At 37.2% G+C, this 17,200-nt stretch overlaps 1 protein-coding gene across 5 annotated transcripts in view; it reads left to right on the top strand.

Annotated features, from left to right (window-relative positions):
- Nucleotides 1-17,200, top strand: part of Cntnap4 (contactin associated protein like 4) — a 236,333-nt gene that overhangs the window by 94,412 nt on the left and 124,721 nt on the right. For all 5 annotated transcript variants that reach the window (XM_023709353.1, XM_023709356.1, XM_023709355.1 and 2 more), the window contains exon 3: nt 7,302-7,449. In XM_023709353.1, coding sequence (XP_023565121.1) covers nt 7,302-7,449 — 148 coding nt within the window. The remainder of the gene's footprint in view (nt 1-7,301; nt 7,450-17,200) is intronic.

The following is a 17,200-nucleotide window of genomic DNA, read 5'->3' as shown; positions in this document are numbered from 1 at the left end:
TCAACGGCCCTAGTGACTCCATATCTTGATCCTGCCATATGTAAGCATGTATGTTCAAGACAGTAAGTTTCTCTTTAGGATGAGTCTTTGATGATTTTTATGTTTTTTATTGTGTGTGTGTAGGAGATTTTAAAAGAAAAGTGAACAAGCAATTTAAGTCCTAGAAGGGCATCTTTCTACGGAGTTTATTTCATTTACTTCTTCACACAACCAGGATCATTGCACCTCACTGATCACCTTACTATAACTCCACAGACTGAGAAAATAGAAAACTGATGTTTAATCTATGAGGGCTACCGCATCGTGTCCCAAATCAAACTGTAGATTCTCTAGGTTCAGACAGAAAACCTATAGAAACCCACAACACCATGCATTCTCATCCTTCAGTGATGTAGAACTAAAATTTTATCCCTGTTCTAGTGAAAAAAATGTCAAGTATGCTGCTCTACTTATGTTTCTTCTCATAAGGAATCCTTTACTCACCTTTGGGCAGAAAGAACCTCAAATGTAAAAACAGCAGCAACAACAACATCCCAAAACAATGGGGTTTTCTTGTTCTATCGGATCATAGATGCTTAATTTTTTACTGTCCTTGTGGCTCATCAATCCCCATTTTATATTCCACTGGGGGATCTGTCCAGAATTTCTTAGACTAATACAACACTAATAGACTTGTTTAGTGGTTAAACTATATTTTCTATTTTAATAAAAATTTAGTCTTCCACCAAATTATACCTTTAATATCTTCATATAAATGGAAACTTGATGACCTGTCTATGTGCTTCCAAAGAATGATTTATTGCTGTGTTTTAGCAATAATTATGGACCATAGCAAAGATTGTATCTTTCACATGTTTTTGCTGTGCTTGTCATTTGATCTTTCTGTCTTGAGAATTCAAGCTTTTCTATTTTAAAAGGACCTAAATCATATATTTTACAACCTTGTAGCTCTACAGGTTGTAATATAGGAGCTGGCATTCCTCTGTACTGCTGTTACAATTTGATGCCCAGGCTGGGGGATTTCAATGGTAGAACACTTGCTTAGCATGCGTAAAGTCTGGGGATTGGCTCCCCGTACTGCAAGAAACAAAAACAAAATTGATGCCTGTCCATTCAAGAAATACTCTTATGATATTGAATATTTTCTCATGGGTGGTAGAAACCATCAGATGGATTTAAGTAATATAAATCCATTCTGATGGATTTTATACGACTCAAATTCTATTCTCATTTATTTTGAAAATTGAGATTTATTTACAAATTAAAAAAATTAAAAAGAGATTTACTATATTTGAAGATCCTTTAAATTACTAGACTGTCATTGAAGTTTCTTTATTAAAACAAAATATTACATCACATTTAAGATTGAGTCCACATTTCTAGATATAATTAAAATGTCCTACTCAATATGTTTAAAAGTTATTTTTGTCTGGGTTGGTATTAGCAAGGTCCTCTCTTTGTGGTCATTTTTCTTTTTTCCCTTTGCTTTTCTTTTGTACTTTTCATACTAAACAATCTCCTGGGAGACACATTTAGCAAAGATTTATAACTTACATCATAAAATAAAGAAGTGATTTTTATTTGGCAGTTTGTTGCTATGATTTATTTAGTGGCCATATGTTAGCTGACTATGTCAAAATGAGTTGTACTTGGAAAATAGGTCATGTGTAGGTTACACATAGGTCACTAGGATGCTCATAATAAGAGAGAGCAATAATGACAAGAGGATTTTTGAGTTTGCTTGTCTTTATTGTGTTGAATTTCTACTAATGTTGCTGTTTATTTGATTGAAGGTGGACTTATTGGTATGTAATTACAGTTTGCCATATAAGTCTAGATAACTGATCCCATATTTCTGCTTTATTATAGTGATTTTTAGAGCTCTTTATAAATTGCCATATGGGCAATCTTTATATGTATTAGCTTTTATACATGACTTATTCAATTAATATCTGAAAAGGAAATTAGTACCTATTATGCCTCTTCATAAACTTTAGAATCACTGAGGAAAATCTCCAAATACAGTGAGAAACTTTAATTCATTCACTCTATAAATTACTTTAGCTAGTATATACTTCTAAATCATCTGGTGACACCTCATTAAGTTTAAAAATCATCAGGTCTAACAGCAAAGACAAATATAATTAAATCTTTGGATTTTGAGCATATAAGATGCACAATCAATTCTGCTTCCAGATATTTTATATATTCAAGATATAATGACATTTCTTTTATATTTTGTGAGATTACTCTCTCAATACAAGAGTCTTATTGATTATTGAACATGTATCTTTTATTTTTATTCTACTCCAGTAATATTGAGAAATTGAAAAGTAATGAAATAATCCTTTTTGTCTATCGAAGTGAGTTGGAATAATCCAAATTTCATTATTCTCAAATGCATAAATGATTTTTAAAAGAAATTACAAGAAAAAGCAAAAAAGCTTCAGATAACATATCACATTTCCTCTAGGGTAGGTTATTTACTTTCATGTGCTGTTGGAGTGAGGCCTTTTGATGACTTAGCTAAATTATGGGCTTTAGAGCCAGAACAGCCTGGAATTAAATTCTTGCTTTGCTACTTTCTAGCTCTGTGACTTTAGGCGCATAACCTCTATAATTTTCATTTTCCTTAGTTGTAAAGTGGGTACAAAAATAACTGCTTGACAGGGTTATTGCAAATATTAAAGCTGACTATACCTTTCAGCTATGCCTGACTCTGAGCCACAAACTTTCACATTGAAGACATTTAAGTTGATAATGTAGAACACATTTGCTTCTTGCTTGATGTGGTGCTTTCTCCCCAACTTTCATGTTGAAATCCTAACCTTCCAGGTTGGAGAGATCTCACCATCCTTATAGCCCAGAGGAGCTGCATTTCCCTTTCTAGCATGTAAGAACATAGTCAATAGGCTTTATTCTAGGAACTGGGAGATGGAACCTCATAGAGTTGCCCAGACTGTCAATTGTGGTCTCTCTAGCTTCTAGAAGTAGAGCTATGAGAAATAAATGCCTGTTTTAGAAACTGCTCAGCTTATGCTATTTTCTTTTAGTAACCCCATGATTGCTAACTTCTTCCCTTGGAGGTTAACCCTAGTGATTCCTTCCCAAACCTTTCTTCTCTAAGTGTTGAGAACAAATAGAGGGTAAAGATTGGGATTTAGTCACAAGTCAGAATGTGTTGAGTCAGAGACCATACACATAAAATGAGTTTGAAATGCTGATTACAGCCCTCCCCTTTCATCTGTGAGCTCAGGAACTCAAAATCTGTGTTTATAACAAGTAGCCCAATGAATTCAGACATAGCTACAGTGCAAAATCTTTAAAGGGAGACAAATATTCGTGTGATAAAGTTTTTAGAGACAAGGCAGCATTTAAGCCTATGATTTTACTTATTAGTTGTTACGCTACATGAAAAATCTTAATAGCCAATGAGAGAGTCTTATAGCAAAGGGAATAGAGCTGAAGCTGATAGCTTGCCCTGAACTTTTCATTTATATAATAATATAGCATCGATCTCAGGCTTCATCCACAGACACTCTGAATATTCTTCTCTTAAGTATTGAAACCCCTCAAAAAATCTTGGATATGTTAGATATGGAAAAATTCAATAAGTAGAATGATATAGTCCAAATATTATAAATCAGTTTACTTTACTAAATAATCAGAATGATGTACATTTTCCCAAATGACAAAGACACTAAATGTTTAAGATAGCCTGCATGGTCCTAACTAATGCTTTTGTCTGCTGCATCACTGTATATGCTCACTATAGCTTTGTCTTGCTTTCTTTTATTAGATTTTATAAAGTTGATTACATGCTCATTTAAAAAATCCAGATTTAGCTGTAATGTGCTGAAAGTCCCAGATCAACAACTTCACAATTCCAGAAGCGATAATGGCTAAAAGTTTTGAGTGTGCCGATGAAGATATTTTCATTAATTATACAAAATAAACATTTTATATTTCTTCTTTATGGCATCAAAATTCAATTTACTCATAAATCAATCAGGTAAAAGCAAAAGGTTGCTGTTCACAGCCAGATGTCGTTCCATCTAACTGCGGGCTGTCACCCCCACAGTGCATCTTTTCTCTCCATTCCCTTGAGGTGCTGAAATCATTGTAGTGACATCTATCTAAATCTAGGAACTTACATTAATTCTGAAAAAAGTGAGATCTTCTGAAGTGTTATATAATTAATCATCCAGCTGTTCACTTGGCAAGGAATCATAATTAGGGAATGTATTAGTCTGCCAGTGGCACCCAGGAAAAAGAACCAAAAGTATGAGATCTGATTAGACAGCATGTTGCCATGGATTAGAATTGGGTATCTGTAGATTGAATTCACAACCCTGGCTGCACATTTTTCTGATGTGAAGAACTTGTAAACACACACACACACACACACACACACACACACACACACACACACAGACACGTGCATGTATGCATACTCATTTCCATGGTCTGGGCACTGGAAATTTTAATGTTCAGTCTAAGATAGAGAAACAGCCCACATCAACCAGCCACTCTGCAAGAACAGTGAGAGTAAATGGACAACAGATTTTCATGCAAGTGTTCTGATTTCAGGCAAATGTTCTGAATTTCTACTAAAATAGAGTCCATGGTGCTGTAGAGATAGAATGGGAATGGGGGTCAAGCAGGGCAATATAGAATACACACCATCTTTCTTAGTAAACCCTTAGTAAAAATACTAACTAGTGGAATGAACTGGAACTTTCTAGAAATTTCTGATTATTAGCGTCTAGGTGCATGTGGGATAAAACACTGTTCCCTGTTTATGATCTGTGAAACATTAATCTAGCAATGTGCTCTTTGAAGATGGGGGAGAAGATATTTTGTGACCAAATTTGAGACATACTAGGCAACTGTCCTTGTCTTAGTGATATAGTGCACATTCACATGAAAATGTGCTCTGAGAAGCTGTGTGGTTGACAAACATGTTGAAGCTTGCTTTTTCAGCCCAGTCTTTTCTAAGCATAAGCATCCAACAAATATCAACCACCTGGGTCCAAGGAGTATTCTTAGTATTTTGGATGGAAGGCAGTAAATTTCCCTGCTTTAGTGATACCTGTCTTCTGGTAGGGTACTATGAACAAACCAGCAAGTAACAATCATGCAAACAAAGACCTCCTTCCACAGTAATAAAGAATATGAAGAAGATAAAATAGGAAGATCTGTGTGGAGGCTCCAGGTGCATTAGAAATTGGAATGAGAAATGGCCTTTTGAGTTGCAGTATTTCAGCTAAAGATTTGAAATGAAATAAGGAGAAGACTGTGTAAGGACCCGAATTTTTAAGACTAGAATCAACTGCTGGTGTAGAAGTCCTGAATGGAGCTCAATGCAGCTTGTTCAGAGAGAACAATGCAGTTAAACTCAGTGGTTGATGTTACTTTTTAGGGGAGGAGTTTGGATTTTGTTTAAGGGGTGAAGCAAGAAGTGGGAGAACATAGTTTAAGTTGCCTTCATGCCGTTCATAGGTGAAGAGATGGAGGATGTGGGTGGTGATGGGAAGCAGAAGAAAACCATCAAGAAGAATCTATTGTGCTGGTTCTTGAGTCACCACTTGGTGAAACAAGGTGGTCGTAGGTGAAGAGTGTTCTGGCTGATAGTTAGATGTCTTCTCAAACCCTCATGGACTGGTAGGTAGGGGACTGGACCATGGATGTGTGACACTGGACTGTGGGTGTGTGTCACTGGCTCATGGTATGTGATACTGGATTTGTCTACCAAGGAGCTTACAGCTATGTGTGATGTTGACCTGGGAACAACTGTGGACTGAGATCTACACAAATGTGAGCCAAAATAAATCCTTTCTTTGTGGATGTCAGTTTTTGTGTCTCCACAATAGGAAAGTAACTCACTGGCAAGCTCAAGGGCCTGAGTTCAATCCCTGGCTCTGAAAAAAAAAGTGTAACTCAGACAAAGACAGGTGCTTGTACACAGGATACAGTTTGGCTCTGCCATCCCAAATGTACTTGTAGTTATAAACCTGAGCACAGAATGTAAGGGGTGGGAGGTGAAAATAATTGATTATTCAGGGGAATCAAATTGAGTTGATTAGGAGACAATCAACTTTTATTTTAAATGTGTTAGAAAATATTTTAGGTAAGTAGCTGGTCATGGGATATTTGCAGAATAGAAAAGCACACAAAGGAACAGAATTCCTGAGCATTAGGGCTTCTGAAGGGTTTGTCTATGCCCATCAGCCTAGGCTTGTGATGATCCTGTCATGGTAGGGGAACTTACCATGAGCCTGCATCTGGACAAGGTTCCTCATGCTATTCCTGAATATGCTTCCTTAACAGTTTTGAAAAAGAGGAAGAAGAGGACTAGAAAGAAATAGAGGAGGGGAAGGGGGAGAAATAAAAATGAAATATAAATGATTGAAAACTACTGCTTCTTGCTGACTTCTACCTGTCTAAAGTGTTTCATGCAGCAGGAAAGAAAAGTGGCTTAGATGTTGGGTGCTGTAGGTGTAGGATTTGCAGGGGAGCTGTGTGTCAGGTAATGCCTTCTGATGTGGTGGGGAAGGTACCCAGCTCCTGCTCTTTCGATATAATGGTTTTGCAAACACCAGAGGTTTTCTTTGCCTTTCTGACCTTTTATTTCCTCATCTGTAATTTGCCTGTGCTGGCTCAGCATCCTTCTGAAGGTCTCTAGCTTTTGAATTCTAGGCTCTATAAGTCTTAATTACAGGGCTTTTCAAATTCTTATTGTCCCCAGTTTTCCTTAACAAGTTTGAATATTGTGTTGGGCAGTGTGCTGATGAGGCTTAGTAACCTGATATTACAGTATAGTTCCCACCTGAGTGTTGGGGAAGCTTCTGTTTGTGCATACCTGAGCCAATGATACAGCTGGAACATGTCAGCTTCCCTCAGTCATCAAGGATGTGAGTGACTTCTTGGCTGAATTGTACAATAGCTTTTCAACATTTTCTCACATTTTTGTGCTATCACAGTAACAGCCACAGATTTATACACTTTTATGTTGAATCTGCATTTGACAGAAGGCATTGTTTTCAAGGGTATCATACGTAGTCAAGAGCCATTTAATGGGTATAGTGAAATTTAAAGTACTCTCAATCGAAAGTTGAGGCAACAGTAATGTCTATGGATAAAGAGACATTCTGCTAGAACTTTTAATATGTTTTGTTAAAGAAGGTGACACTTTTCGTAGTGTAAAAGCAAAGCATATATTGCTTGGAGATGTTCTAGGTGACAAAGCTAGATGGCTGGTCTCCAGATACACTGATTTTATTCTTTCCTTTTTCTTCTAGGGTTTTTCAGGGAATGCAAATGCAGACAGTGTAGTGTACTATCGGCTCCAGCCTTCTATCAAAGCCAGATTTCTACGCTTCACCCCTCTAGCATGGAGCCCTAAGGGCAGAATTGGAATGCGAATCGAAGTGTTTGGATGTGCATACCGTAAGTATTTGCTTCTCCAGCACACTGAAGTGGATATCAGAGGGGATGTTTAAAAGCCAAAATGCAAACTGAAATTGATTTTTTAGATATATAAAGAGATATAGAGATAGGAATGACACTTGTAGAAGGTTTTTTGTCCCCATCCATGTCAAATTTACTTTATTGTTCAACTTTAACATTTTAACATTCAGAGATGAGAGTGTTTTGTTGACAGATAGGTGGATGATACAGGGATAGATGTATGTTTGGGATTACATATTTGTAGATCTACCAGAATGCGTTTTTTTCAAATTTAATATTATTGACTAGAACCTAATCTTCAAATGTATGAACTTTCCCTCAGGGGTGATATTTGTACATGTTTCATTTGGACACCCTAAATTTAACAAGAGAGATAGCAGTTCATTTAGAATAACCAATCAACTATTAAGAAACCAAAGCTGTTTTTCTCTCTAGCCTAAAAATAAAATGTCATGCAATTCATTTTTAAGGATGCTATGCCCTCAGCATAAATTAATACACAAACTAAAGACCACTGCCAGAATATGAAATGTCTCTGAAATATTTTTCACATAAAAAGGTAGAAACCACAGATTTCACTTAGAGTCCTTCTAATGAGGCATTTTATTATATCTTTTTGTGGGGAAGGGATCCAAGAGTTATTGATAGCCCCACTCAAGCCACACCATCCTATTAGATGATCTTTTATTATAGAACAATGTGTTAGTTAATATGATCTACAATTATCAGATGAACAGCCTGAGGTTTGGGGAGATTCAGTAATTTTTTCTGGTGCCTCTCAACTAGTCCATGGAAGTACCCAGCAGAGGACTTGGGACTTCAATGTCACCACCTCATTTCCTCGAGTACATATTTATTTTTTAGGCATTTCAAAACTTTTTTCCCCCACACGTATTCTTTTCTTATGAGCAGAATGTATTTATTGAGGGAAGGAAAGCTCCTGGCCAAGAGAGGGACAGGAGGGGGGCTGAGTGGATTGTCCCACTCCCCATACATATTCTATCATTTTGTGATGCAATTGCTAGTAGAATCTGGTTTCCTTTTTTACATAAAAGTGAAACACATTGTAAGGAAGTCAAGCCACTCAAAGTTGTTTAAACAGAGACACCATATTGTACAGGTTGCTAAGATCCTCGGATAGTTAGTCATGTTTCTGGTGCCTACCTCTGTCGTCAAACTCTATGTTCCCTCCAGAGGCTTCAGAGTGATAATGACAACAACAACAACAACAACAGCAGAATGGAATTAGAAATAGTAATAATATCATAATTTTATAAGTCGAAGATATTGGCTGAATGTTTATTGTACGCTCTTGAATGCTTGATATATATACACTATACTAGTCAATTTATGATTGCTGAAGAGAACCCAAATAAATGTTGCTAGATGACTCCAGTACTCCATCTCCTCATTTTGCAAGTGAGATAGCTAATCTGGGAATGGCTGATTTGCTCAAGCCACATAGCCAGGAAGTGGCAGAACTGGGTTTGCGGCCAAGCCCACGACTCAAGCTCCTGCCCTCTCCAGCTGTTGGCTCGCAGAGCTGTTGGATGCCATCAGACAGCCTACTCCACACCATCTGCCCAACTCAGTGGCTGGCTTTCTTGGCTTCAGCAGTGTAGCTTAGGTTCTCCAGTTATGTGTTAGCTCCTCACTTCACCATGATCGCATTTGGAAAAACATCCTTAAAAAATTGCACTCTAAGACTCTGGAGCTTCGAATTTAGTTAGTCAGTCTTATTTGTCTTTGGAACACAGAGTCTGACAAAGCTCATGCCAGGTGATGAAATCTGGCAAAACAAAGTGTAAAATGTTTCATAATTCTTGTACATTCTTGACTCAGTTACTCTTCTCTTGTTGCTGGGACAAATACCTGACACCCAAAAAGAAGGAAAGAAAGATTTATTTAGCTCATAGTTACTGGAGGATTCAGTCCATACTCAGATGGGTCCAACAAGAGAGACACACAGCAGAGAGAAATCTTTCATGGTGGTGGCAAAGAGCAGAGAGAAAAATGGAGGAGCAACAGCGACAATGGCAACGTCTCTGTCTCCCTTAAATCACATTCAGGCTCTCTGCCTCAGGCTGGGTGTAGCACTCACATCCACAATGCCAGTAGTACTAAAACCCATAATCCCAGTGGATCATGAGTTATTCTTGAACTCTAGAAGTACTCACTCCATGACTGCTTTGGGAGGACAACTAGACAGAATCCATAACAGTTCTCTAGTTATTATCAGCATTCACCTTGCAAAATATTTATTTAGCATAGAATAAATTAAGCATTATTGTGTGTCATGTGTGTTTTTAGAGATATTTTCTAATTTAATCATTAAGACCACTTGTTGAACAAGAGGAAAATGAGTATTAGAGGTAGTAGGAAATTTTAAATACTTCATTTTCTTAATACACATTCAATCTTGGCTGTAAATTCAACATTGTCTTCTGAACACTGCTCATGATCCCCATATAATGATGACTCTGAGAGGCTCAGTGTATTCTCAGTTGCCATCAACCTTGGGATGACACCTGTGTCCCCTCATTTCTCTGGATTCAGACTCTGTGGAACAATCTCTTTGCTGTTTTGGAGGGAGTGAACTTCTCACATACTTAGCGAATATCCTTTTATCATTGGTTCAGGGCTGAGGGCCAATGTGATTGTGATTTTAAACTCATACTTAATCACATGTAAATGACAATTGGGGTCAATGTAAAATGATGATTGTGTCATTTTAAGTTATTGAAGGAAAAAAGGTCATGCACTTACTCAAAAAATATACTCATAAATAACCAGAAATGAATCCAAGAGTGGGTTGGGATAAGGACCTTGTAGGAAAGTATTTGAGCAAAAATGAAATTTAGTCCCTTGTATATGCCACCATAATGACTACACTTTCCACCTACCATAGCACCAGCCTTGGGAAACACTATTTATCAAACAATGTACTATGCAGCTATCATTTACTGACTAGTCACTAATGTCAGAGACTACTCTGATTTGGTCCCAACAATCCAGGGAAGTTGGAGCATGGACATCACCATTTCAGGAAGAAGTAAGAGGAGACAAGGAGAGCTGACTGCTGAGTGCTCCATGGAGCTTGCTGCGGGCTGCCTGGCACAGGAATTGTAGCTGGCAGCACTGGTTTTCTTGCCTTCAGAAGAAAGGGCTCAGGTGCTATCAGTACAAGCATTCAGCTGCAAAATTTTGGCTATAAATTCATGATCAGCCCACATCCAATATCAGGTTGGATGTTCTCCAGTCACATGAAGCCATTTTTCTGTAGGCCCTACAAGGATAAAAGTGGTGTTGGGGATGGGGGAACATAGCCAGGGAACGCCCATCCATGCCCAATTAAACAAGCCTCCTCTGAACTCAGGAAAGCTTTGGGGACTTGTGTGTGGCTCCCAGACTCTTCTGCCTACTCCTTCCCACTTGTATGGCTTCAGTGTGACTCATGACTTATCTGAACCACTCATTCAGATTTGATCACATCTTCTGACATAGAAGGAAGTGAACCTTGGAGAAATTAGGAACTTCGTGTAGGATCACATGACTTGTTTTAGTCCTGGGTTTTAAAATTAGTTGCCTCAATTCCCAAAGCCAGTGTTCTTGACAACTGCATGAATCATGCATGAATTGACCACTTGAGCATGTATATGCTGACACTTGCCAAGGGAGAACTCTACTGTGTGTTAGGTGGTAGGAGAAATACTAAAGTGATCTATCTTTCCTCAGTAAAGATGGACATGAGCAAGGTTGACAAACTGAACCCACGAAATGCAAAATACTGTATTTAGTGGGGAGGTGAAGGATCAAGTGATTGAGACATTGAAATTAGTATAAGAAAGTTTATAGCACTAGGTTTAGAAAGTAGGATGCAGATATGTTTACATGGAAAGTTGGAGAAGAGCCCAGATAGGAGAAGTAGCCATCCTCAGGTTAACTATGGACAGAGGAGTGTGGAGATCATCAGTGTGTGCTTGAGAATGGTCATCCTGATTGAAATGAGGGGTACAGATTGGAGGGGTAAATCTGGAGGCAGCAGGTATTTATGGGGATTTTCCCCTGGTTCTTCAACACATGGTAGAACTTGGAACTAGAGTAGTAATTAGTAAAGAAGTAGGCAGATTCACAATATGCTATTGATAGTGATTAGGGAGAGTTTGATCATTGTGTGTTAAAAAGAAACATTTATTGAATTTGCATACCTATCTACACAGTGGTATCATTGGAAAACAAATTGGTTCTGGAAGGGAACAGGAGAGATAATTCTTTCTTTGAATCATAGAGTTCAAAGACATGTGAAATATGGGATGTTGGAACTCCAAACCTTTAGGTTGAGGAAATAAAATTGAAACCTAAATATCTTTACTGTTAGTATATCGCAAAGTGTCTGCCCCATGTCTGTGTTCATAAAAGTGTAAGGTCATATGTTTAAATCTTGAAACCTAGCATGCATTTCTGCTTCAATTAAAGTCCTTTTGACTACTTTTCAGGTAGTATAAACATTTTTATACCAGCACCTCCTCTTGTGCCTCATACATGTGTTTGTTGAAGTAAGAGATGTGAGCAGGCCCCTGTGATTACTGCAGGGAACATGGCTTTTGTGAGAAGCACACATAATTTTATGGCCCTCTACCCCAACAAGTGAGAGCAATAACATGGTATGAAAGGACATCAAGTGAATGGAAAATCCATATCAAAGAGCATGCTCTACTTTTATGTCAGTAAACTTGAAGCTGTTTCCTGAGTAATGAGTGAAATAGAGCTAAATTTTATGGGATCAAAGGGAAAGTATAAATTTTAGATACCCTGGCAACTGTGAGTGTGTTTATAGATGTAGAGAAGAGATGTATGGAAGGAAAAAAGTGATGGAAGAAAGGAACAAAAAGAAAGAAAAAAAATTGGATGATAAAGGAATATTTCCTTGCTAAATGTTATAAAGAAAAAAAAATCAATGGTAAACCAAGGCAGTGGAAGGAAAATAACTGGGTGAAAGTGAACGTACCTGACAGGAGATAATGTTTTTCAATTAAGCCACAGGAGATAATGTTCTTTAATTGTGGACAAATTGCTGAAGTAATTGCCCTTGGTACAATTTCTATTTTTTTCCCTGTAGTCCCAGTGTATACATCCTAATTTTGTAATCCATGATGTTCTCTTCTTTAAGAAAGAAAGGATGCAACTGTCCAGTCATGTTGAGTTAATTGCCATTTCTCTGACAAGATTTTATGATTTTCTTTTCCAGCTTTAGGGACTTTGCATGATGCCTAGTGCCACTACCACATGCCCTGTCTTCATTCCTCCACCAAGACAGCTCTCTTATTCATTCTCTTTTCTCAGCATAGAACCAATTTCTGGCAACTTTCCTGGTACCTCACTTCTGGATTAGAGGATATTTCCAAACATCATAGACTGCTCTTTCTTCTCCCAATCATAGCAAGCCTACATGATACTAGTTTCAAGTGAAAGTGAGTTTTCTCACGTCAGTCCCTACACAGATGAATGAACGGATAGAGGCAGGGTTGCTGAGTATCTGGAAATTCTTTCCCAGCAGCTCTTCATGTCCAACTCCTCAAGATCAGGAACATGGCACAAGGAGGATAAAGTAAGAAGACAGGATGAGAATAAATGAAAAGAAGTGCAAATCTTGCGCTTACTTGCCTACTTTCAAACTGCTAAAAGAAAATTATGGGTCATAGTTAATAAACGGATCATAAATGAATACATACAAAATGTGTGTAAATTTTTAAAATAATTTTGTATTTCACAATAGAAGGATACTGAAAGTTGAAATTGGATAGTGTCTGCATTAGTTGCTTTTTCTGTAACTCAAACAAGTACTTGAGAAAATGAACTCATAAAGAGAAAATGTGTATTTAAGCTCTAAGTTTTACAGTTTTCAGCCCATCATTGGTTGGCCCTCATTCTCTGGGGACAGTGGCAAAGCACATCTTGGTAGTGATGTGTGGCAAAACTGCTTCTCTCCTGTCCAGGATGTGAAACAAGAAAGAAAGAGAGGAAAAAATAGAGACCCAAAATCCCCTTAAAAGGCAGGTGTCTGATGAATGGAAGATATTTGACTAGATCTCTCCTCTTGAAATTCCCGCCATTCCCAATAGCACTGCTTTAAAAAAGAAGCCTCGAATGTGTAAACTTTGGGAAACCAGGTAAGATCTAACCTCCAGCACTCTCTTCAGTACATTTCAGCTTAGAAGCCATTTATGGCCATTTGAATCATAGTGGGTTACCCGTAGGACTGGCAATGTCAATAATTGTTGACTTGAGCCTTTTACAGCTCAGCATATTAATATATCTCTGACAAACCTAAACAAAAAAGGGGATATAAATGAAAGACCATTCTGTATCTGCATATACAAAATAGTTAGGATAGATACACAGCTATTCTCTCTTAATTCAATGAAAAGAAAGATTTGTACTAATAGTGTTTAGACAGGATATCATGTCTGCATCTTGTACTATGAATAACCCCTATGAAGACAACAATATGCAATGTATTAATTATTGAAACTGTCCTACTAATCGGTTTTGAAACTGTCTCATTGCTATTTGTTTCTCAATAAAGTTAATAAAAAAGAAGTCATCCATGGGAAATAGAAGAAAGCAGCCTGGCATGTACACATAGTCATCTAGGTGAGGAATCCCCTGAAGGAGAGCTAAGCAGTCCTCTACTTACAATGCTGGTTTCACCTTATGCTTGGCTAGGAGAAAAAAGTGAAAGGTAGTTAGATTTATGAAAAAAAAAGGATAGCTATCATTGTATTATAATATTCAATACATATTTGTTGAGCAACTCCCAATATTAATTGCTATAATCTTAATCAAGATGAATGAGATACAGTTCCTGTCTTTAACTACTTATCAGGTAAACAATAGCTGATGAATCCTATTCTATGTCAAGGTTTGAAAAGAAGATGGCTACTGGTCAGCTGAAAGTAGAAAAAAAACCAAATTTTGTCATTCTGTGAAAAATTTATAGCTCTAGATTGTACTGTGATATGTAGAATTCCATTACTCTTACAGGAAAGTCAGCTCTTACAATATTAGACAGTAAGGAACCAGGAAAGCCCTTGAGTTATGCCAAATGAAGTCAGGACCAAGGCAGCAGGTACTCAAGTATACAATGACATAAATGTTTTAGCCTCAACAAGAATAGTAACTGCAGAGATTTGAAATGTACTAAATTCATCTGAGTGAAATGTTTCTTGATGACAATTCTTTAAAAGCCCCATTGGTGACCAGTGGGAGACATTAAGAATCCAACTCCTTATTTTGAAAACTAATAAAGAGAAGAAAACATCATGTAGCCTACTTTTCCTAGGTAGCTGGTACCAAGGTAACTAAACAGAAGCAGAGTTTCTCTTTAAAAATAATCATATAATAAATAAAAACGAATGATAGAATTTAGAATATGTCCATTTTGCAATCCTAAATGCATGGGTCAGAATCCCTATAAATGTTCATAACAAGAAAGGTATATCATGGTAATAGTTTTTATTGAGCTATCCATAATAAGTCTTGGATAACATGTGTCTTAAAAAACTGCTTCCAAGATTTGAAATTTAACTTAAACATGTTGAAACTTGAAAGGGGGATTGTTCTTTAGAGAAAGAAAGTAAACTTCAGGATATCCACATCTACCTGGCCTTTTTCTAAGGACAAGAAGAAAGAAAACAGATTTTTCCCAGGATGGGGAGTCCCAAGTTCAAAGTTCCCAGAGAGGCTATGAATTGAAGAGGGTAAGTTCAAGAGAAGGAAGCTGGAGGAAGAGAGCCCAGCCCCTGCCTATTTAGTTTCCTCTATTGTTGCTGATTCCTGAACCTCACATTTCCAAGACAAAATATCAAGACTTCCAGGAGAAAGCAGGATGCAGGAGATTAAAGTCCTAAAGATTTTAGCATCTTCCTACTGCTGGGAAGACAATCTCTGGGATAGAAGTCCTGAAAATTCACAGGGATTTATTAAACACACTGGACTTAAAAAAATGAAAGGCCACAAAGACACTGCTTTAGGGTTAAAGATGTTTTGTCCTAGGGTTAAATACTAAATCAAAACTGACTAGTCCCAACACAACTTGGAAAGAAGCCGCCCCACCTTCAGGGTGATCTGCTAGTGGTTCCTCTTCCTGTGGACCACGTCCTTTGCTTCCATCCTCTCCCATGCCCACCCCTTCCCTTTTCCCATTTTCTCCTGATTCCTATTTACATGTGTTCACTTATTCAGCTTGAATATCTTTTCCTCAGAGTTGTTTCTGATTGCCACCCTAATTTTAATCTCTCTGGCCTTCCTGTTCTTTTCTTTCCTGCTTTGCTTACTATTTGAAAATGTATCTGATGAGAGCTCTTGCTTCAGGAGTAAGACAGGATCTCAGTGTTTTTATTTGCATTTCTCCAATGGTCCAAAATGGTGAACATTTTTTCATGTACTCATTGGCCGTTTGTACTAAAAACGTTCAAGTAAAAATATGTATCTGTGCATAGGAGATAATTTTCCTGGTGTATTTTTGCTTTAGACTAAAAAATACATGAGGTCAACACACCTCACTGTTGTGTGGTAACACAGTGCTCTCTACATGCAATGAAGTCTTAGAATTTTAATTAGCCATTATAGAAACAGAATAATAAATACATGTATAAAATCATACACTTATTACAATCACATAATAGCTACTGGCTAAAGACAGCTCAGAAAACTATCTGAGATGAATAAATAAGATTATAAATATTTTCAATAGTGAAATAATATTAATGTGATAGAAAATGACAAGTGCCACGGCATTCTGATAGAGCCACTTGATCTCCACGGTACTGTTGTGTAAAATGAGAGTCCACAGTTACTCTCTATGTATTCCAGATAAAGAAACCAGGAACTGACTTTTAAGTGACTTTGAAGACATTACAAAAGTCACAAATAAACATTAGAGACAGAAATATACCTTATATTCTCCTGTGGCACACGCGAGTGTCCTTGGCAGAGTAGATGTTACTCATTTCAAATCTATTCAGGAGGTTAGTTTAGATTGATCTTTAAGTGGCAGCAATCACGTTGCCCCATCAGTACCCACCCCAGCATGTTATTACTGACCTTAACTCCATCTATTTAAAACCATGATAATGAAATCATCTTTCCCTGTGGTTCTATGCAGGCCTAGCTTCTGTGTCTCCTTCCTTTTTATGGTATTAATTTTAGTTGTTTTAAACTTAAGATTCTCTTAAATCATTTCATATTCTCTTGTGCTTCTATGCAAAAAATAGTACAGCCTATTTCCTGTTGATTTCTTGAGTGCTTGCCCTTGCCTCTCCATTGCTTTAAAAACCCAGCTTAGTAATGTAGATCTCAAGTGCCAATACATCAAGCTGTTGCTTTAATATTTCACTATGTAATAGTTTAACGGTGATTCAGTCTGATTTATGTTTCTTAGAAGTTAAAATTGGACCTCTGTTTGTTTAGTAATTCATGGGTAATAATTTTCAAATAAAGACACAATATGATCAGTAGTTCAGGCTGACTTCATGTTTAACCAAGAAGAGTTTGGGCTATAGCCATCTTCTCTAGCTGATAAAAGATCTACATTGTATTTTCCTTTGGTCTTTGAAGGTAGAACTTTTATTCTACTTATATTTTGGCAGTGATTTTCAAAGAACAAGTAGAAGACTCTAGTGACTTTTTCAAGAGAAACCTTTCATTAACCTTCCTTCCTTCTTTTCTC

This window comes from Octodon degus, unplaced genomic scaffold (assembly GCF_000260255.1).
Source record: "Octodon degus isolate 3935 unplaced genomic scaffold, OctDeg1.0 scaffold00011, whole genome shotgun sequence".
Classification (NCBI taxonomy): domain Eukaryota; kingdom Metazoa; phylum Chordata; class Mammalia; order Rodentia; family Octodontidae; genus Octodon; species Octodon degus.
Note: the sequence above shows the minus strand (reverse complement) of the source record. Positions and strands in the feature narration are given on the sequence as shown.